The 22,981-nt window shown below is 50.3% G+C and overlaps 1 protein-coding gene across 2 annotated transcripts in view; it reads left to right on the top strand.

Annotated features, from left to right (window-relative positions):
• The window catches only part of LOC142292343 (beta-arrestin-1), a 176,529-nt gene that overhangs the window by 133,717 nt on the left and 19,831 nt on the right, over window positions 1-22,981 (top strand). Inside the window, exons 10-13 of one of the 2 annotated variants that reach the window (XM_075337651.1) lie at window positions 99-171; window positions 650-790; window positions 1,276-1,359; window positions 18,046-18,069. In XM_075337651.1, coding sequence (XP_075193766.1) covers window positions 99-171; window positions 650-790; window positions 1,276-1,359; window positions 18,046-18,069 — 322 coding nt within the window. The remainder of the gene's footprint in view (window positions 1-98; window positions 172-649; window positions 791-1,275; window positions 1,360-18,045; window positions 18,070-22,981) is intronic. The other variant, XM_075337652.1, reaches the window with a different exon arrangement.

Raw genomic sequence — 22,981 nt, 5'->3', positions numbered from 1 at the left:
GCGCTGGATTTTAATCCACATCCGCTAAACAATATCCGCAATGTTTATATCCGGAGCCTCGTGTGCTGCAGCATTATAACGCTTCTATCTCACCGCAGTGCGCCAGTATGCCGACATTTGCCTCTTCAACACGGCCCAGTACAAGTGCCCGGTAGCAGTGGAGGAAGCTGAGTGAGTACAGATCATGTTCCTGGACCCTTCTGTCCCCATACGCTGCTTTCCAGGGGGGATTGATATTACACAGTAGAAACGACCATATAACACCCCCCAAACACAGTCATCTCATCACCATAGTATCACCATCTGTGGCTGTTTCTTGGTTGAACAGTTATATCATCACACTCATTTACCTACAATAATGATTTTACATCATGACATACTCCAGTCACCTCCAGAGCTGCAGTCACTATTCTGCTGTTACATCATGACATACTCCAGTCACCTCCAGAGCTGCACTCACTATTCTTCTGTTACATTATACACACTTTTACCTTTGCTGATTGGTTATTGTGACTGCAGACTGTTAGAGCGCCGCTCTGGCTGTGATTAGAGGATGACACTTGATCTCACACTCTATGCCGGACGTAACTCCATAAACCGTTTAACCTGTAAAGTTCTGGTGTCTTTCACTCTTTCCTTCTCATTGCAGCAATGATGTGGTGGCGCCGAGCTCCACGTTCTGTAAAGTCTACACATTGACCCCCTTCTTGGCCAACAACCGGGAGAAGCGCGGCCTGGCGCTGGACGGGAAGCTGAAGCATGAAGACACCAACCTGGCCTCCAGCACCTTGTGAGACGCCCCCCGATCCCTCCGCCCCACATCTCCACCTCTCCAATCTATTTACCGCCATGATGAGCCGATCTCAAGGGTCAAAGATACAAAATGTCAACCAATATGTCCTGATTCTGGGGTTGCTGCGAGAATGACCTGAGTAACCCCCGATCCTTCTCAGTAGGGACCATCAGTTTTGGGGTTTCCCTGAGATTATAAGAGAATAATCGCAGGACTTTCTGATACTACAACCCCCATTATTCATACCCTTGAAACGTAACGACAAAGGAAGACTTTGTTACTTCACTAATGAGAATATCCTCAGGTCATTCTCATTACTTTCATTAATTCCCCAGATCCTGAGATGTTTCCGAGCTCACCTCTATGTTCTTTACTTACCTTGGAATCCACCATTATTTCTTCAAGACCCCTGGAGGACGTCATTTGTTGGCTGTTTTATGACCGTTGATTGCGGCTTCTGAACGTTGCTTTTCTGTGTGTAGGTTGCGGGATGGAGCCAACAAGGAGATCCTTGGAATAATTGTCTCCTACAAGGTGAAAGTGAAGCTGGTGGTGTCCCGAGGAGGGTGAGTCTTCAATACGACGTTACTTATGTCTTATTTGGACGGACCCTTGGACTTTGTTACTATGATGTCAGTTTGAGGTTATTGTGAGAATGACCTGATCATTCTCATACACCTGAGCTATCACATAGTTAGGATCGGGATTCAGTCTTTCTCAGGTTGAGTGTCAAGATTCTGCTGTCCTTCTGCTGACTGACCACTAGTGGCTTCTGTTGTACAACTTGAGAAATTTCCACTGCACTTCCACTTCTTACCACTTGAGGACGCAATATTGCCTCTGAATTTGCCCTTTATTTGTAATTATTTTAATATGAAGGTTGAAAAACAATCATAAACAGACGTGCAGGAGGCTTAAACCTGGGGTAGGAGCAGACAAACTGCAACAAAAGTGAGGTTAGAGAAGACAGTTTCATGTTACAAGTCATGTACTGTGGTAAAACTGAGCAGAACAACAAGACACAAGGTAGTTATACTGCACCAGCGAGGTGTCTCCCAGGCAAAGATTTCACTGTAGGGGAGGTCTTCATGATCGAGCTCCTCTGAAGAAGCACAAAGAAATACGCAACATTAAGAACCGTGGCAGCTGGTGAGACATCATATTATTTTCCTCTAAATTGTAAGATGTTCAGCAGTGCCATCAACTCAGAACTGCAACAACCAGTGGGACCCGCTAGACCATGTACTGTACTGTCCGGAGAAGTCTCCTCTGACCTGCTACACCATGTACTGTACTGTCCGGAGAAGTCTCCTCTGACCTGCTACACCATGTACTGTACTGTCCGGAGAAGTCTCCTCTGACCTGCTACACCGTGTACTGTACTGTCCGGAGAAGTCTCCTCTGACCTGCTACACCATGTACTGTACTGTCCGGAGAAGTCTCCTCTGACCCGCTACACCATGTACTGTACTGTCCGGAGAAGTCTCCTCTGACCCGCTACACCATGTACTGTACTGTCCGGAGAAGTCTCCTCTGACCCGCTACACCATGTACTGTACTGTCCGGAGAAGTCTCCTCTGACCCGCTACACCATGTACTGTACTGTCCGGAGAAGTCTCCTCTGACCTGCTACACCATGTACTGTACTGTCCGGAGAAGTCTCCTCTGACCCGCTACACCATGTACTGTACTGTCCGGAGAAGTCTCCTTTGACCTGCTACACCATGTACTGTACTGTCCGGAGAAGTCTCCTCTGACCTGCTACACCATGTACTGTACTGTCCGGAGAAGTCTCCTCTGACCTGCTACACTATGTACTGTACTGTCCGGAGAAGTCTCCTCTGACCTGCTACACCATGTACTGTACTGTCCGGAGAAGTCTCCTCTGACCTGCTACACCATGTACTGTACTGTCCGGAGAAGTCTCCTCTGACCCGCTACACCATGTACTGTACTGTCCGGAGAAGTCTCCTCTGACCCGCTACACCATGTACTGTACTGTCCGGAGAAGTCTCCTCTGACCCGCTACACCATGTACTGTACTGTCCGGAGAAGTCTCCTCTGACCCGCTACACCATGTACTGTACTGTCCGGAGAAGTCTCCTCTGACCTGCTACACCATGTACTGTACTGTCCGGAGAAGTCTCCTCTGACCCGCTACACCATGTACTGTACTGTCCGGAGAAGTCTCCTTTGACCTGCTACACCATGTACTGTACTGTCCGGAGAAGTCTCCTCTGACCTGCTACACCATGTACTGTACTGTCCGGAGAAGTCTCCTCTGACCTGCTACACTATGTACTGTACTGTCCGGAGAAGTCTCCTCTGACCTGCTACACCATGTACTGTACTGTCCGGAGAAGTCTCCTCTGACCTGCTACACCATGTACTGTACTGTCCGGAGAAGTCTCCTCTGACCTGCTACACCATGTACTGTACTGTCCGGAGAAGTCTCCTCTGACCTGCTACACCATGTACTGTACTGTCCGGAGAAGTTTCCTCTGACCTGCTACACCATGTACTGTACTATCCGGAGAAGTCTCCTCTGACCCGCTACACCATGTACTGTACTGTCCGGAGAAGTCTCCTCTGACCCGCTACACCATGTACTGTACTGTCCGGAGAAGTCTCCTCTGACCTGCTACACCATGTACTGTACTATCCGGAGAAGTCTCCTCTGACCTGCTACACCATGTACTGTACTGTCCGGAGAAGTCTCCTCTGACCTACTACACCATGTACTGTACTGTCCGGAGAAGTCTCCTCTGACCTGCTACACCATGTCCTGTACTGTCCGGAGAAGTCTCCTCTGACCTGCTACACCATGTACTGTACTATCCGGAGAAGTCTCCTCTGACCTGCTACACCATGTACTGTACTGTCCGGAGAAGTCTCCTCTGACCCGCTACACCGTGTACTGTACTGTCCGGAGAAGTCTCCTCTGACCCGCTACACCATGTACTGTACTGTCCGGAGAAGCCTCCTCTGACCTGCTACACCATGTACTGTACTGTCCGGAGAAGTCTCCTCTGACCCGCTACACCATGTACTGTACTGTCCGGAGAAGCCTCCTCTGACCTGCTACACCATGTACTGTACTGTCCGGAGAAGTCTCCTCTGACCTGCTACACCATGTACTGTACTGTCCGGAGAAGTCTCCTCTGACCCGCTACACCATGTACTGTACTGTCCGGAGAAGTCTCCTCTGACCCGCTACACCATGTACTGTACTGTCCGGAGAAGTCTCCTCTGACCCGCTACACCATGTACTGTACTGTACTGTCCGGAGAAGTCTCCTCTGACCCGCTACACCATGTACTGTACTGTCCGGAGAAGTCTCCTCTGACCTGCTACACCATGTACTGTACTGTCCGGAGAAGTCTCCTCTGACCTGCTACACCATGTACTGTACTGTCCGGAGAAGCCTCCTCTGACCCGCTACACCGTGTACTGTACTGTCCGGAGAAGTCTCCTCTGACCTGCTACACCATGTACTGTACTGTCCGGAGAAGTCTCCTCTGACCCGCTACACCGTGTACTGTACTGTCCGGAGAAGCCTCCTCTGACCCGCTACACCATGTACTGTACTGTCCGGAGAAGTCTCCTCTGACCTGCTACACCATGTACTGTACTGTCCGGAGAAGTCTCCTTTGACCTGCTACACCATGTACTGTACTGTCCGGAGAAGTCTCCTCTGACCTGCTACACCATGTACTGTACTGTCCGGAGAAGTCTCCTCTGACCTGCTACACTATGTACTGTACTGTCCGGAGAAGTCTCCTCTGACCTGCTACACCATGTACTGTACTGTCCGGAGAAGTCTCCTCTGACCTGCTACACCATGTACTGTACTGTCCGGAGAAGTCTCCTCTGACCCGCTACACCATGTACTGTACTGTCCGGAGAAGTCTCCTCTGACCTGCTACACCATGTACTGTACTGTCCGGAGAAGTCTCCTTTGACCTGCTACACCATGTACTGTACTGTCCGGAGAAGTCTCCTCTGACCTGCTACACCATGTACTGTACTGTCCGGAGAAGTCTCCTCTGACCTGCTACACTATGTACTGTACTGTCCGGAGAAGTCTCCTCTGACCTGCTACACCATGTACTGTACTGTCCGGAGAAGTCTCCTCTGACCTGCTACACCATGTACTGTACTGTCCGGAGAAGTCTCCTCTGACCCGCTACACCATGTACTGTACTGTCCGGAGAAGTCTCCTCTGACCCGCTACACCATGTACTGTACTGTCCGGAGAAGTCTCCTCTGACCCGCTACACCATGTACTGTACTGTCCGGAGAAGTCTCCTCTGACCCGCTACACCATGTACTGTACTGTCCGGAGAAGTCTCCTCTGACCTGCTACACCATGTACTGTACTGTCCGGAGAAGTCTCCTCTGACCCGCTACACCATGTACTGTACTGTCCGGAGAAGTCTCCTTTGACCTGCTACACCATGTACTGTACTGTCCGGAGAAGTCTCCTCTGACCTGCTACACCATGTACTGTACTGTCCGGAGAAGTCTCCTCTGACCTGCTACACTATGTACTGTACTGTCCGGAGAAGTCTCCTCTGACCTGCTACACCATGTACTGTACTGTCCGGAGAAGTCTCCTCTGACCTGCTACACCATGTACTGTACTGTCCGGAGAAGTCTCCTCTGACCTGCTACACCATGTACTGTACTGTCCGGAGAAGTCTCCTCTGACCTGCTACACCATGTACTGTACTGTCCGGAGAAGTCTCCTCTGACCTGCTACACCATGTACTGTACTATCCGGAGAAGTCTCCTCTGACCCGCTACACCATGTACTGTACTGTCCGGAGAAGTCTCCTCTGACCCGCTACACCATGTACTGTACTGTCCGGAGAAGTCTCCTCTGACCTGCTACACCATGTACTGTACTATCCGGAGAAGTCTCCTCTGACCTGCTACACCATGTACTGTACTGTCCGGAGAAGTCTCCTCTGACCTACTACACCATGTACTGTACTGTCCGGAGAAGTCTCCTCTGACCTGCTACACCATGTCCTGTACTGTCCGGAGAAGTCTCCTCTGACCTGCTACACCATGTACTGTACTATCCGGAGAAGTCTCCTCTGACCTGCTACACCATGTACTGTACTGTCCGGAGAAGTCTCCTCTGACCCGCTACACCGTGTACTGTACTGTCCGGAGAAGTCTCCTCTGACCCGCTACACCATGTACTGTACTGTCCGGAGAAGCCTCCTCTGACCTGCTACACCATGTACTGTACTGTCCGGAGAAGTCTCCTCTGACCCGCTACACCATGTACTGTACTGTCCGGAGAAGCCTCCTCTGACCTGCTACACCATGTACTGTACTGTCCGGAGAAGTCTCCTCTGACCTGCTACACCATGTACTGTACTGTCCGGAGAAGTCTCCTCTGACCCGCTACACCATGTACTGTACTGTCCGGAGAAGTCTCCTCTGACCCGCTACACCATGTACTGTACTGTCCGGAGAAGTCTCCTCTGACCCGCTACACCATGTACTGTACTGTACTGTCCGGAGAAGTCTCCTCTGACCCGCTACACCATGTACTGTACTGTCCGGAGAAGTCTCCTCTGACCTGCTACACCATGTACTGTACTGTCCGGAGAAGTCTCCTCTGACCCGCTACACCATGTACTGTACTGTCCGGAGAAGTCTCCTCTGACCTGCTACACCATGTACTGTACTGTCCGGAGAAGTCTCCTCTGACCCGCTACACCATGTACTGTACTGTCCGGAGAAGTCTCCTCTGACCTGCTACACCATGTACTGTACTGTCCGGAGAAGCCTCCTCTGACCCGCTACACCATGTACTGTACTGTCCGGAGAAGTCTCCTCTGACCCGCTACACCATGTACTGTACTGTCCGGAGAAGTCTCCTCTGACCTGCTACACCATGTACTGTACTGTCCGGAGAAGTCTCCTCTGACCTGCTACACCATGTACTGTACTGTCCGGAGAAGTCTCCTCTGACCTGCTACACCATGTACTGTACTGTCCGGAGAAGTCTCCTCTGACCCGCTACACCGTGTACTGTACTGTCCGGAGAAGCCTCCTCTGACCTGCTACACCGTGTACTGTACTGTCCGGAGAAGCCTCCTCTGACCTGCTACACCATGTACTGTACTGTCCGGAGAAGTCTCCTCTGACCTGCTACACCATGTACTGTACTGTCCGGAGAAGTCTCCTCTGACCTGCTACACCATGTACTGTACTGTCCGGAGAAGTCTCCTCTGACCTGCTACACCATGTACTGTACTGTCCGGAGAAGTCTCCTCTGACCTGCTACACCATGTACTGTACTGTCCGGAGAAGTCTCCTCTGACCCGCTACACCATGTACTGTACTGTCCGGAGAAGTCTCCTCTGACCTGCTACACCATGTACTGTACTGTCCGGAGAAGTCTCCTCTGACCCGCTACACCATGTACTGTACTGTCCGGAGAAGTCTCCTCTGACCTGCTACACCATGTACTGTACTGTCCGGAGAAGTCTCCTCTGACCTGCTACACCATGTACTGTACTGTCCGGAGAAGTCTCCTCTGACCTGCTACACCGTGTACTGTACTGTCCGGAGAAGTCTCCTCTGACCTGCTACACCGTGTACTGTACTGTCCGGAGAAGTCTCCTCTGACCTGCTACACCGTGTACTGTACTGTCCGGAGAAGTCTCCTCTGACGTGCTACACCATGTACTGTACTGTCCGGAGAAGTCTCCTCTGACCCGCTACACCATGTACTGTACTGTCCGGAGAAGCCTCCTCTGACCTGCTACACCATGTACTGTACTGTCCGGAGAAGTCTCCTCTGACCTGCTACACCATGTACTGTACTGTCCGGAGAAGTCTCCTCTGACCTGCTACACCATGTACTGTACTGTCCGGAGAAGTCTCCTCTGACCTGCTACACCATGTACTGTACTGTCCGGAGAAGTCTCCTCTGACCTGCTACACCATGTACTGTACTGTCCGGAGAAGTCTCCTCTGACCTGCTACACCATGTACTGTACTGTCCGGAGAAGTCTCCTCTGACCCGCTACACCATGTACTGTACTGTCTGGAGAAGTCTCCTCTGACCTGCTACACCATGTACTGTACTGTCCGGAGAAGTCTCCTCTGACCTGCTACACCATGTACTGTACTGTCCGGAGAAGTCTCCTCTGACCTGCTACACCATGTACTGCACTGTCCGGAGAAGTCTCCTCTGACCTGCTACACCATGTACTGTACTGTCCGGAGAAGCCTCCTCTGACCCGCTACACCATGTACTGCACTGTCCGGAGAAGTCTCCTCTGACCTGCTACACCATGTACTGTACTGTCCGGAGAAGTCTCCTCTGACCTGCTACACCATGTACTGTACTGTCCGGAGAAGTCTCCTCTGACCTGCTACACCATGTACTGTACTGTCCGGAGAAGCCAACAACCCCAGATAATTCCAGAACTTTCTAGTACTAAAACACCTTTTCTTGAAGAAGTCCACCTGTCTTCATATTTTATGCCATGGCCACCAATATTCATGGCTCCTCCTTGGTGTAACCTTTCCACTTGCTCTGGTCCTAGAATTATCTAAACGTCTTGGGGAGGTTTCCACCTCCGTGTATTTTTGGAAAAGTCTGATTAATAATGAACACCACGACGGACATCTGCTGCTGCTTCACTTCTTTTCATGGTCATCGGGCGAAGAGGGGCTTGTGAGATAAAACGTTTCTCCCCTGTAATATTCCTATATGTGTGTATGGACCTTATTATAAAGACATAACAGTAAGGAAAGTATAAAGGGCGGGATCTCCCGGAACAGTGATCCCACAAGATCTGTGATCTGTAGTAAAAATGATCATTTTTGAAGGGTCTGTACAACCCATCTAATCTACACTGTGCCCTGTAATTACAACCCCAGACCAGGACTTATAGTTTAGACAAAACACTAGACTGTATGTTACACACAAGACCGGACCCCTAAATTCAAATCTTAACTCAAACACCAATTCAGACCTAATATTTAGGTCCAAAATCAGACTTAAAATTTAAAACCTGACCTAAAATTTAGGTTTAATGCCAGACCTTAATTTCAGACTAAAGACCAGACCTAATATTAGATCCTCAACCAAGTCTAATATTTAGACCCTAGACCAGACCTAATATTTAGTCCCCAAAACAGACTTAATATTTAGATCTTAGAATAGGCCTAACATTTAGGCCCAATATCAGACTTAATATTCTGACTCCAGGTGAGATTTTATATTTAGGCTCTAGACCACACCAAATGTTTAGATCATAGAGGAGACTGACTATTCAGTCCCCAGACCAGACCTAATAATTAAATCCCAGACCAGACCTAACATTTTGGCCCGATATCAGACCTAATATTCAAACCCAAGGCCAGATCTAATATTCCTACCTGAGACCAAACCTAATATTCAGACCCTAGACGAGATCTAGTATTCAGATCCCAGGCTAGACCTAATATTCAGACCCCAGGTCAGACTTAATATTCAGATTCCAGGCCAGACCTAATATTCAGACCCCAGGCCAGACCTAATATTCAGATCCCAGTCCAGACCTAATATTCAGATTTCAGGCCAGACCTAATATTCAGACCCCAGGTCAGATCTAATATTCAGACCCTAGGCCAGGCCAAATATTCAGATCCCAGGCCAGACCTAATAATCAGACCCCAGTCCAAACCTAATGTTCAGACCCCAGGCCAGACCTAATGTTTAGACCCCAGGCCAGACCTAATGTTCAGACCCCAGGCCAGACCTAATGTTCAGACCCCAGGCCAGACCTAATGTTCAGACCCCAGGCCAGACCTAATGTTCAGACCCCAGGCCAGACCTAATATTCACACCCCAGGCAAGACTTAATATTCAGACTCCAGTCCAGACCTAATATTCAGACTCCAGTCCAGACCTAATATTCAGACTCCAGTCCAGACCTAATGTTCAGACTCCAGTCCAGACCTAATATTCAAATTCTAGTCCAGACCTAATATTCAGACCCCAGTCCAGACCTAATATTCAGACCCCAGTCCAGACCTAATATTCAGAATCAAAACCAAATCTAATATTCAGACACAAGACCACACCCCGTAATTGAGACCTTGATGAGACGTGATATTGTAGACCTTGGACCAGACCCCTCAATTTATACTCCCAAGCAGACCCCTAATAATTAAGACCCCAGACTAGGCCTAATGATCATATCCCAGAACCACATAATTTAATCTATGTAAGTAACGTCCCAGACCCCAAACACCTCAAATGTAAGCCCTCAGACCAAGGCCCCCCTCATTAACCCTCCTTCCTCTCAGCCCTTTTCATCTCCATCTTTTGGAGCCTCCACATAATCCATGTAGCTTCAGACAAAAATACAAGCAAGGCAAATAGGAAAAGCGGAAACAGATGAGACCGGCTGCACAATGCACTGCCTCTACATCCGGCACAGACTTGCTCTCAAACTCTTAAACTGCTCAACTTCAGATATCATTGACCTATTTCCAGCTCATAGTAAAACTTCCAGCTGAAGAAGAAAAAAAAACGGCAAAACATAGTCTGCCACCCACCACTGTTTCCTGTCCAGAGAGAGGAACTGCAGTGTAAAGCATCATCTCTTTCTGATTTCATTATTGTTTTGTTCTTTGCTTCTGTGGGTGATGTATGAAGACATGAAGACACAGCGGAGGTCTCGTAGTCATAGAAGGGGGCTAAGAACGCGACATGTTGCCGACTCTGCAGCCCGCGTCTCCCTGCACTTTGCTTTATATAGCATCATTAGTAAACTCGTCATCGGCTTTCTGAGAACTGAACTGACGAATGTTCTGCACCTCCAGGAAAAAGCGGAGAAAATAAATATCTGTTTATCTGGATAAAGTAAAAGAGAGTTCAGGAAATGGTTGGTTTTGTGTAATACCAAGAGTCACCACTGGGTGGTGCCGTAATGCCGGTCTTGTGCTGACCGGAGGCATATACACCGGACTGTAGTCTATTATATTGTCTGCTCATATCACATATTTGCAGTTGTCACTTTAGTGGAATATTTCAGAATCGGGAAGGGGTTAAACAGCAATTTCCTATTGTCATAATGTTATGATTAGCTATTTCCCATGGCTTTTAGACAGGATAAGTCCTGACGATCTCAGTCCTGAACAATCCCTTTAAATCTCTATGGGAAGTTGCCTTTACTTCTCTTGTACATCATGCATTATACTCCAGATACATCCAAAGCTGCAGTCACAATAGGACGTTTCCTAATATCTCCCGGTCCGGCTGTCCCCGCAGTCATACGGCTCCTTGCACCCCCTTCCGATTCAGTGTCTGTAAAGGACATGCTGGGCTGCATTGCATTGTTGGATGGAAGATAAAAAATGTCTTATATCTAGTGATGGGCGAACCCAGACCATAAAGTTTGGGGTCCGTATTGGATACCTAGTGTCCGTGCATGGATCCCAAAAAAGAAGAAAAAAAGAAAACAAAATAAGGAATAAAGCAGGAGTTTTATACTTACCGAGTCTCTCGCGTAGCAGTAACACTGCTTCCGGGTCCGCTCATTAGCCCTCATACATATTCACTGCTTTCCCCAGCCACTGGCAGTCCCGGCGTCTGTATGACCTCACTCTGTGTGACAGCGTCTGTGATTGGTTGAAATCACACACACTGTCTGTGGCCCTATAGTGGTGTAAAAATAAATCAGTAAATAAATAAATTGTCGTAGCTTCCCCCCATATTATTATCCCCAGCACAGATGAAGCTGGGGGCTGGTATTCTCAGTCTGGGGAGGCACGTGATTATTGGGCCCCCCCAGCCTAAAAATAGCAGTCCACAGCCGCCCAGAATTGTCACATCCATTAGATGCAACAATCCCTGCACTTTACTCGGCTCATAAGGGGTTAATGACAGCTCAGAGCTGGCACTAAGCCCTAGATTAGTAATGAGAGGTATCTATGAAACCCCCATTACTAATCTGTAAGTGAAAAGAAATAAACACAGACACCGAAATAATCCTTTATTCAAAATAAAATACCAAAAACCCCTCTTTCTCCAGTTTATTAACCCATCAAACACAACGGTCTGACGTAATCCACACGAGATCCCATGACGATCCCATCTCTGCTACATACTGAAGCCACAGCATGTGAGCACATTAGAAAACATGACTGCCCACTGTGGCTGAATGCAGAGACTGACTGAGCCTCAGCTGTCATCAGTGACGTCACTCAGTTTATCTGCAGTCACTGTTGGAGGTGCCCATGGTACCTCACCTGTAACTGCAGGTAAACTGATCTCATGTGACCTAATTGAACTCAGTGACCTCACCTCAAGTGACCTCATTGAACTCCGTGACCTCCCCTCAGATGAAATCATTGAACTCAATGCTGGATTACCGGATTAGGCAATGTGTGCACATTGAGTAGTTGGTTGCAAGACATTTCTGCACCAAATCTGCATCTCCTGGCAAAAAACACACAAAAAAACACATCAGTTCAATGAGACCTGCATCTCAAAACTGTTTTTTTTACCAAGAGATACAGATAAAGTGCTGAAATTTATACACCAAATTCCAATACACCAAATGCGGTTTTCTGTGAGGAGTGCAAAGTTGGTGCTGAAATGTCTGCATCAGACTTCTGCACAAAATTTGCATCTCCTGGCAAAAAAACTAACTGAAACGGCATCAAAACCCTTTTTGTGCGGGTTTTTTTTGCTAAGAGATTCAGATTTAGTACCTAAATTTATACACCAAATTCCTGCACCAAATCTGCATCTTCTGGAAAAAAAACGCATCAGTATCACATCAAACCCGCATCGTGTTTAGATGCTTTTTTTGTGAGAAGATGCAGATTTGGTGTAGGAATTTGGTATATAAATTTCAGTACCAAATCTGCATCTCTTAGTTCACTTGAGGTGAAGTCACTAAGTTCAATCAGTTCACGCAAGGTCAGTTTACTTGCGGTCATAGGTGGGATACCTTGGGAACCTCCAGCTGCAACCGCAAATAAACTGAGTGACGTCACAGCTGCGGTCAGTCTAACCTGAAGCCACAGCTGGCGGTCATGTTTTGTAAAATGCCTGCATGCTGCAAATTCAGTATCTAGCAGAGCTGGGATCATGATAGGACCTCATGTGGATTATGTCAGGCCTGGGTGTTTGAGATTAATAATTTGGAGAATGAGGGTGGGTTTTTTTGTATTTTATTTTAAATAAAGGATTTTTTCAATGTTTGTGTTTATTTGTTTTAATTATACTATTAGTAATGTATGTTCTCATAGATGCCTTCCATTACTAATCTAGAGCTTGGTGACAGCTGCGAGCTGTCATTAACCCCTTATATTACTCCTATTCTGGGCGGCTGCAGGCTGCTATTTTTTGGCTGGGGGGGCCCAATAACCATGGGCCTCTCCAGTCTGAGAATAGCAGCCCCCAGCTGTCGGCTTTATCATGATTGGCTATCAAAATTGGGCTCTCTGGTAAATAATTAAGAAAAGCCGCATGCTTAGCTAAAATAACACACATGGCTGGGGTCTGCAGCCTGCAGCCGTATTCGTTATTTGTGCTGGGTATCATAATATAGGGGGACCCTACACCAATTTATTTATTTATTTGTTTATTTATTTTATTTATACACCACTATAGAGACGAAGACAGTGTATGCAATTAAAAGCAGTCACAAATGTAATACAGGGTGGGGGCGCGGTCTGAAGGGAACCAAGCACAGACCCCTGGACTGAATCTAGGCAGTGGAAGCTTGCATATGTATGACGGGTAATGAGTAACACCTGTAAGTAAAATGCTCCTGCACAAAGTCGAGTAAATGATCAGGCCTGTGAATGATCAGGCTGGTGGCTCCTGGCTGTGGGTGAATGATCAGGCTGGTGGCTCCTGGCTGCAGGTGAATGATCAGGCTGGTGGCTCCTGGCTGTGGGTGAATGATCAGGCTGGTGGCTCCTGGCTGCAGGTGAATGATCAGGCTGGTGTCTCCTGGCTGTGGGTGAATGATCAGGCTGGTGGCTCCTGGCTGTGGGTGAATGGTCAGGCTGGTGGCTCCTGGCTGTGGCTGAATGGTCAGGCTGGTGGCTCCTGGCTGCAGGTGAATGGTCAGGCTGGTGGCTCCTGGCTGCAGGTGAATGGTCAGGCTGGTGTCTCCTGGCTGCAGGTGAATGGTCAGGCTGGTGTCTCCTGGCTGCAGGTGAATGGTCAGGCTGGTGGCTCCTGGCTGCAGGTGAATGATCAGGCTGGTGGCTCCTGGCTGCAGGTGAATGGTCAGGCTGGTGGCTCCTGGCTGCGGGTGAATGATCAGGCTGGTGGCTCCTGGCTGCGGGGGAATGATCAGGCTGGTGGCTCCTGGCTGCGGGGGAATGATCAGGCTGGTGGCTCCTGGCTACAGGTGAATGATCAGGCTGGTGGCTCCTGGCTGTAGGTGAATGATCAGGCTGGTGGCTCCTGGCTGCAGGTGAATGGTCAGGCTGGTGGCTCCTGGCTGCGGGTGAATGGTCAGGCTGGTGGCTCCTGGCTGTAGGTGAATGATCAGGCTGGTGGCTCCTGGCTGCGGGTGAATGGTCAGGCTGGTGGCTCCTGGCTGCAGGTGAATGATCAGGCTGGTGGCTCCTGGCTGCAGGTGAATGGTCAGGCTGGTGGCTCCTGGCTGTGGGTGAATGATCAGGCTGGTGGCTCCTGGCTGCAGGTGAATGATCAGGCTGGTGGCTCCTGGCTGCAGGTGAATGGTCAGGCTGGTGGCTCCTGGCTGTGGGTGAATGATCAGGCTGGTGGCTCCTGGCTGCAGGTGAATGATCAGGCTGGTGGCTCCTGGCTGTGGGTGAATGATCAGGCTGGTGGCTCCTTGCTGCAGGTGAATGATCAGGCTGGTGGCTCCTGGCTGCAGGTGAATGATCAGGCTGGTGGCTCCTGGCTGTGGGTGAATGATCAGGCTGGTGGCTCCTGGCTGCAGGTGAATGATCAGGCTGGTGGCTCCTGGCTGTGGGTGAATGATCAGGCTGGTGGCTCCTGGCTGCAGGTGAATGATCAGGCTGGTGGCTCCTTGCTGCGGGTGAATGATCAGGCTGGTGTCTCCTGGCTGCAGGTGAATGGTCAGGCTGGTGGCTCCTGGCTGCAGGTGAATGATCAGGCTGGTGGCTCCTGGCTGCAGGTGAATGATCAGGCTGGTGTCTCCTGGCTGCGGGTGAATGGTCAGGCTGGTGTCTCCTGGCTGTGGGTGAATGATCAGGCTGGTGGCTCCTGGCTGCGGGTGAATGATCAGGCTGGTGGCTCCTGGCTGTAGGTGAATGATCAGGCTGGTGGCTCCTGGCTGCAGGTGAATGATCAGGCTGGTGGCTCCTGGCTGCAGGTGAATGGTCAGGCTGGTGGCTCCTGGCTGCAGGTGAATGGTCAGGCTGGTGGCTCCTGGCTGTGGGTGAATGGTCAGGCTGGTGGCTCCTGGCTGTAGGTGAATGATCAGGCTGGTGGCTCCTGGCTGCGGGTGAATGGTCAGGCTGGTGGCTCCTGGCTGCAGGTGAATGATCAGGCTGGTGGCTCCTGGCTGCAGGTGAATGGTCAGGCTGGTGGCTCCTGGCTGCAGGTGAATGGTCAGGCTGGTGGCTCCTGGCTGTGGGTGAATGGTCAGGCTGGTGGCTCCTGGCTGTGGGTGAATGGTCAGGCTGGTGGCTCCTGGCTGCAGGTGAATGGTCAGGCTGGTGGCTCCTGGCTGCGGGTGAATGATCAGGCTGTTGGCTCCTGGCTGCAGGTGAATGATCAGGCTGGTGGCTCCTGGCTGCAGGTGAATGATCAGGCTGGTGGCTCCTGGCTGCAGGTGAATGATCAGGCTGGTGGCTCCTGGCTGTGGGTGAATGGTCAGGCTGGTGGCTCCTGGCTGCAGGTGAATGATCAGGCTGGTGGCTCCTGGCTGTGGGTGAATGATCAGGCTGGTGGCTCCTGGCTGCAGGTGAATGATCAGGCTGGTGGCTCCTGGCTGCAGGTGAATGGTCAGGCTGGTGGCTCCTGGCTGCGGGTGAATGGTCAGGCTGGTGGCTCCTGGCTGCAGGTGAATGATCAGGCTGGTGGCTCCTGGCTGCAGGTGAATGATCAGGCTGGTGGCTCCTGGCTGCAGGTGAATGATCAGGCTGGTGGCTCCTGGCTGCAGGTGAATGATCAGGCTGGTGGCTCCTGGCTGCAGGTGAATGGTCAGGCTGGTGGCTCCTGGCTGTAGGTGAATGGTCAGGCTGGTGGCTCCTGGCTGTGGGTGAATGGTCAGGCTGGTGGCTCCTGGCTGTGGGTGAATGATCAGGCTGGTGGCTCCTGGCTGTGGGTGAATGGTCAGGCTGGTGGCTCCTGGCTGTGGGTGAATGATCAGGCTGGTGGCTCCTGGCTGCAGGTGAATGATCAGGCTGGTGGCTCCTGGCTGTGGGTGAATGATCAGGTTGGTGGCTCCTGGCTGCGGGTGAATGGTCAGGCTGGTGGCTCCTGGCTGCAGGTGAATGGTCAGGCTGGTGGCTCCTGGCTGTGGGTGAATGATCAGGTTGGTGGCTCCTGGCTGTGGGTGAATGATCAGGTTGGTGGCTCCTGGCTGTGGGTGAATGATCAGGCTGGTGGCTCCTGGCTGCAGGTGAATGATCAGGCTGGTGGCTCCTGGCTGCAGGTGGATGGTCAGGTTGGTGGCCTCTGGCTGCGGGTGAATGATCAGGCTGGTGGCTCCTGGCTGCGGGTGAATGATCAGGCTGGTGGCTCCTGGCTGCAGGTGAATGATCAGGCTGGTGGCTCCTGGCTGCGGGTGAATGATCAGGCTGGTGCTCCTGGCTGCAGGTGAATGATCAGGCTGGTGGCTCCTGGCTGCAGGTGAATGATCAGGCTGGTGGCTCCTGGCTGCAGGTGAATGATCAGGCTGGTGGCTCCTGGCTGCAGGTGAATGATCAGGCTGGTGGCTCCTGGCTGCGGGTGAATGATCAGGCTGGTGGCTCCTGGCTGTGGGTGAATGATCAGGCTGGTGGCTCCTGGCTGCAGGTGAATGATCAGGCTGGTGGCTCCTGGCTGCAGGTGAATGATCAGGCTGGTGGCTCCTTGCTGCAGGTGAATGATCAGGCTGGTGGCTCCTGGCTGTGGGTGAATGATCAGGCTGGTGGCTCCTGGCTGCAGGTGAATGATCAGGCTGGTGGCTCCTGGCTGCAGGTGAATGATCAGGCTGGTGGCTCCTGGCTGTGGGTGAATGATCAGGCTGGTGGCTCCTGGCTGCAGGTGAATGATCAGGCTGGTGGCTCCTGGCTGCAGGTGAATGATCAGGCTGGTGGCTCCTGGCTGCAGGTGAATGATCAGGCTGGTGGCTCCTGGCTGCAGGTGAATGATCAGGCTGGTGGCTCCTGGCTGCAGGTGAATGATCAGGCTGGTGGCTCCTGGCTGTGGGTGAATGATCAGGCTGGTGGCTCCTGGCTGCAGGTGAATGATCAGGCTGGTGGCTCCTGGCTGCAGGTGAATGATCAGGCTGGTGGCTCCTGGCTGTGGGTGAATGATCAGGCTGGTGGCTCCTGGCTGCAGGTGAATGATCAGGCTGGTGGCTCCTGGCTGCAGGTGAATGATCAGGCTGGTGGCTCCTGGCTGCAGGTGAATGATCAGGCTGGTGGCTCCTGGCTGCAGGTGAATGATCAGGCTGGTGGCTCCTGGCTGCAGGTGAATGATCAGGCTGGTGGCTCCTGGCTGCAGGTGAATGGTCAGGCTGTTGGCTCCTGGCTGCGGGTGAATGATCAGGCTGGTGGCTCCTGGCTGCAGGTGAATGGTCAGGCTGGTGGCTCCTGGCTGCAGGTGAATGATCAGGCTGGTGGCTCCTGGCTGCAGGTGAATGATCAGGCTGGTGGCTCCTGGCTGCAGGTGAATGATCAGGCTGGTGGCTCCTGGCTGCAGGTGAATGATCAGGCTGGTGGCTCCTGGCTGTGGGTGAATGATCAGGCTGGTGGCTCCTGGCTGTGGGTGAATGATCAGGCTGGTGGCTCCTGGCTGCAGGTGAATGATCAGGCTGGTGGCTCCTGGCTGCAGGTGAATGATCAGGCTGGTGGCTCCTGGCTGCAGGTGAATGATCAGGCTGGTGGCTCCTGGCTGCAGGTGAATGATCAGGCTGGTGGCTCCTGGCTGCAGGTGAATGATCAGGCTGGTGGCCTTTGGCTGCTGTTGATCTGAGGTTAGGTTACATTGTGATGGGGTGGTCCGGGGGTCACTGTTGCATGCACTGACTAATTCTCTGATCTACTTTGACCACTGGCAGCCTGCTGGGAGACCTTGCCTCAAGGTAATTGCTGAAATCTCCACCAGTCACGACCGCGAACCAAATCCCCCTGCATCTGTCTTGTAAAAGCGACTCCGTCCTCACTGCCTCCGTCCTCACTGCCCTCGTCCTCACTCTGCCCAGTGTCTTGTTCCCAGCGGCGGCTGCATGATCCATTATATGTACCATCATCAACTAGTCAATGAATCCATGTCTACTGGTAAGGCTACTTTCACACATCCGGTTTTTGCTCTGCGGCACAATACGGCACTTTGCAGGAAAATCGCAACCGGTTTTTTATGCTGCCGGTTGCGTTTTTTCTGCATAGACTTTAATTAGTGTTGCATTATGCCGCAAGGCCTTGCGTTCCATCTGTTTTTTGCCGCATGCGGCAGATTTAGCCGATGCGGCGGCCGGATGGAACGTTGCCTGGCACGTTTTTTCGTGCGGCAAAAAAACCCGCAGCGCGCCGCTTTCGGCCGATGTGGCGCATTTTTCAATGCATGCCTATGGCGGCCGGATGCGGCGCGATGCGGCAAAAACCGCATCCGGCCGCCGCATGCGGTTTTTGCCGCATCGCGCCGCATCCGGCAGCCATGGGAAAAACTTATGCAAAGGATGCGGTGTTTTCACTGCATCTGTTGCATAGGTTTCACAGCCGGGTTGAGCCACAGAGCTCAAACCGGATGTGTGAAAGCAGCCTAATGCTGGGACTCGTAATGCTAGGAGTGGATATACTGTAGCCGGTTATACTGAATCTGGATGTATCCGATCTGCTTACACTGTTACTGGTTATACTGGGACGTGTTATACTGGGGCTGGTTATACTGGGACTGGTTATACTGGGGCTGGTTATACTGGGGCTGGTTATACTGGGGCTGGTTATACTGGGGCTGATTATACTGGGACTGGTTATACTGGGGCTGGTTATACTGGGACTGGTTATACTGGGGCTGGTTATACTGAGGCTGGTTAAACTGGGGCTGGTTATGCTGTTACTGGTTATACTGGGACGTGTTATACTGGGGCTGGTTATACTGGGACGTGTTATACTGGGGCTGGTTATACTGAGACTGGTTATACTGGGACGTGTTATACTGGGGCTGGTTATACTGAATCTGGATGTATCCGATCTGCTTACACTGTTACTGGTTATACTGGGGCTGGTTATACTGGGACTGGTTATACTGAGACTGGTTATACTGGGACTGGTTATACTGGGGCTGATTATACTGGGGCTGGTTGTACTGGGGCTGGTTATACTGTTACTGGTTATACTGGGGCTGGTTATACTGGGGCTGGTTATACTGGGACTGGTTATACTGGGGCTGGTTATACTGGGGCTGGTTATACTGGGGCTGGTTATACTGAGGCTGGTTATACTGGGGCTGGTTATACTGTTACTGGTTATACTGTTACTGGTTATACTGGGACTGGTTATACTGGGGCTGGTTATACTGAGACTGGTTATACTGGGACTGGTTATACTGGGGCTGATTATACTGGGGCTGGTTGTACTGGGGCTGGTTATACTGTTACTGGTTATACTGGGGCTGGTTATACTGGGGCTGGTTATACTGGGACTGGTTATACTGGGGCTGGTTATACTGGGGCTGGTTATACTGGGGCTGGTTATACTGAGGCTGGTTATACTGGGGCTGGTTATACTGTTACTGGTTATACTGTTACTGGTTATACTGGGGCTGGTTATACTGGGGCTGGTTATACTGGGGCTGGTTATACTGAGGCTGGTTATACTGGGGCTGGTTATACTGTTACTGGTTATACTGTTACTGGTTATACTGGGGCTGGTTGTACTGGGGCTGGTTATACTGTTACTGGTTATACTGGGGCTGGTTATACTGGGGCTGGTTATACTGGGACTGGTTATACTGGGACTGGTTATACTGGGGCTGGTTATACTGAGACTGGTTATACTGGGACTGGTTATACTGGGGCTGGTTATACTGAGACTGGTTATACTGGGACTGGTTATACTGGGGCTGATTATACTGGGGCTGGTTGTACTGGGGCTGGTTATACTGTTACTGGTTATACTGGGGCTGGTTATACTGGGGCTGGTTATACTGAGACTGGTTATACTGGGACTGGTTATACTGGGGCTGATTATACTGGGGCTGGTTGTACTGGGGCTGGTTATACTGTTACTGGTTATACTGGGGCTGGTTATACTGGGGCTGGTTATACTGAGACTGGTTATACTGAGACTGGTTATACTGTTACTGGTTATACTGGGGCTGGTTGTACTGGGGCTGGTTATACTGAGACTGGTTATACTGGGACTGGTTATACTGGGACTGGTTATACTGGGACTGGTTATACTGGGGCTGGTTATACTGAGACTGGTTATACTGGGGCTGGTTATACTGGGGCTGGTTATACTGGGACTGGTTATACTGGGGCTGGTTATACTGGGGCTGGTTATACTGGGGCTGGTTATACTGGGGCTGGTTATACTGAGGCTGGTTATACTGGGACTGGTTATATTGGGACTGGTTATACTGGGGCTGGTTATACTGGGGCTGGTTATACTGGGGCTGGTTATACTGAGACTGGTTATACTGGGGCTGATTATACTGGGGCTGGTTATACTGAGACTGGTTATACTGGGACTGGTTATACTGGGGCTGGTTATACTGGGGCTGATTATACTGGGGCTGGTTATACTGAGACTGGTTATACTGAGACTGGTTATACTGGGACTGGTTATACTGGGGCTGATTATACTGGGACTGGTTATACTGGGTCTGGTTATACTGGGGCTGGTTATACTGGGGCTGGTTATACTGGGGCTGGTTATACTGTTACTGGTTATACTGGGGCTGGTTATACTGGGGCTGGTTATACTGTTACTGGTTATACTGGGGCTGGTTATACTGGGGCTGGTTATACTGGGACTGGTTATACTGGGGCTGGTTATACTGGAACTGGTTATACTGGGGCTGGTTATACTGGGGCTGGTTATACTGGGACTGGTTATACTGGGGCTGGTTATACTGGAACTGGTTATACTGGGACTGGTTATACTGGGACTGGTTATACTGAGACTGGTTATACTGGGACTGATTATACTGAGACTGGTTATACTGAGACTGGTTATACTGGGACTGGTTATACTGAGACTGGTTATACTGAGACTGGTTATACTGGGACTGGTTATACTGAGACTGGTTATACTGAGACTGGTTATACTGAGACTGGTTATACTGGGACTGGTTATACTGAGACTGGTTATACTGGGACTGGTTATACTGAGACTGGTTATACTGGGACTGGTTGTACTGGGACTGGTTATACTGGGGCTGGTTATACTGAGACTGGTTATACTGAGGCTGGTTATACTGAGACTGGTTATACTGAGACTGGTTATACTGGGACTGGTTATACTGGGACTGGTTATACTGGGACTGGTTATACTGAGACTGGTTATACTGAGACTGGTTACACTGGGACTGGTTATACTGAGGCTGGTTATACTGGGACTGGTTATACTGGGACTGGTTATACTGGGACTGGTTATACTGAGACTGGTTATACTGGGACTGGTTATACTGAGACTGGTTATACTGGGACTGGTTGTACTGGGACTGGTTATACTGAGACTGGTTATACTGAGACTGGTTATACTGGGACTGGTTATACTGGGACTGGTTATACTGAGACTGGTTATACTGGGACTGATTATACTGAGACTGGTTATACTGAGACTGGTTATACTGGGACTGGTTATACTGAGACTGGTTATACTGGGACTGGTTATACTGAGGCTGGTTATACTGGGACTGGTTATACTGGGACTGGTTATACTGGGACTGGTTATACTGAGACTGGTTATACTGGGACTGGTTATACTGAGACTGGTTATACTGGGACTGGTTGTACTGGGACTGGTTATACTGAGACTGGTTATACTGAGACTGGTTATACTGGGACTGGTTATACTGGGACTGGTTATACTGAGACTGGTTATACTGGGACTGATTATACTGAGACTGGTTATACTGAGACTGGTTATACTGGGACTGGTTATACTGAGACTGGTTATACTGAGACTGGTTATACTGGGACTGGTTATACTGAGACTGGTTATACTGGGACTGGTTATACTGAGACTGGTTATACTGAGACTGGTTATACTGGGACTGGTTATACTGAGACTGGTTATACTGGGACTGGTTATACTGAGACTGGTTATACTGAGACTGGTTATACTGAGACTGGTTATACTGGGACTGGTTATACTGAGACTGGTTATACTGGGACTGGTTATACTGAGACTGGTTATACTGAGACTGGTTATACTGGGACTGGTTATACTGAGACTGGTTATACTGAGAATGGTTATACTGAGACTGGTTATACTGAGACTGGTTATACTGGGACTGGTTATACTGGGGCTGGTTATACTGAGACTGGTTATACTGAGACTGGTTATACTGGGACTGGTTATACTGGGACTGGTTGTACTGGGACTGTTTATACTGAGACTGGTTATACTGGGACTGGTTGTACTGGGACTGGTTATACTGGGGCTGGTTATACTGAGACTGGTTATACTGGGACTGGTTATACTGAGGCTGGTTATACTGGGACTGGTTATACTGGGACTGATTATACTGAGACTGGTTATACTGAGACTGGTTATACTGAGACTGGTTATACTGGGACTGGTTATACTGAGACTGGTTATACTGACACTGGTTATACTGAGGCTGGTTATACTGGGACTGGTTATACTGAGACTGGTTATACTGAGACTGGTTATACTGGGACTGGTTATACTGGGACTGGTTATACTGGGGCTGGTTATACTGAGACTGGTTACACTGTTACTGGTTATACTGGGACTGGTTATACTGGGGCTGGTTACACTGTTACTGGTTATACTGGGGCTGGTTATACTGAGGCTGGTTAT

Source organism: Anomaloglossus baeobatrachus, chromosome 2 (genome assembly GCF_048569485.1).
Source record: "Anomaloglossus baeobatrachus isolate aAnoBae1 chromosome 2, aAnoBae1.hap1, whole genome shotgun sequence".
Classification (NCBI taxonomy): domain Eukaryota; kingdom Metazoa; phylum Chordata; class Amphibia; order Anura; family Aromobatidae; genus Anomaloglossus; species Anomaloglossus baeobatrachus.
The sequence above is the reverse complement of the archived record's forward strand: the minus strand, read 5'-3'. Positions and strand labels throughout refer to the sequence as shown.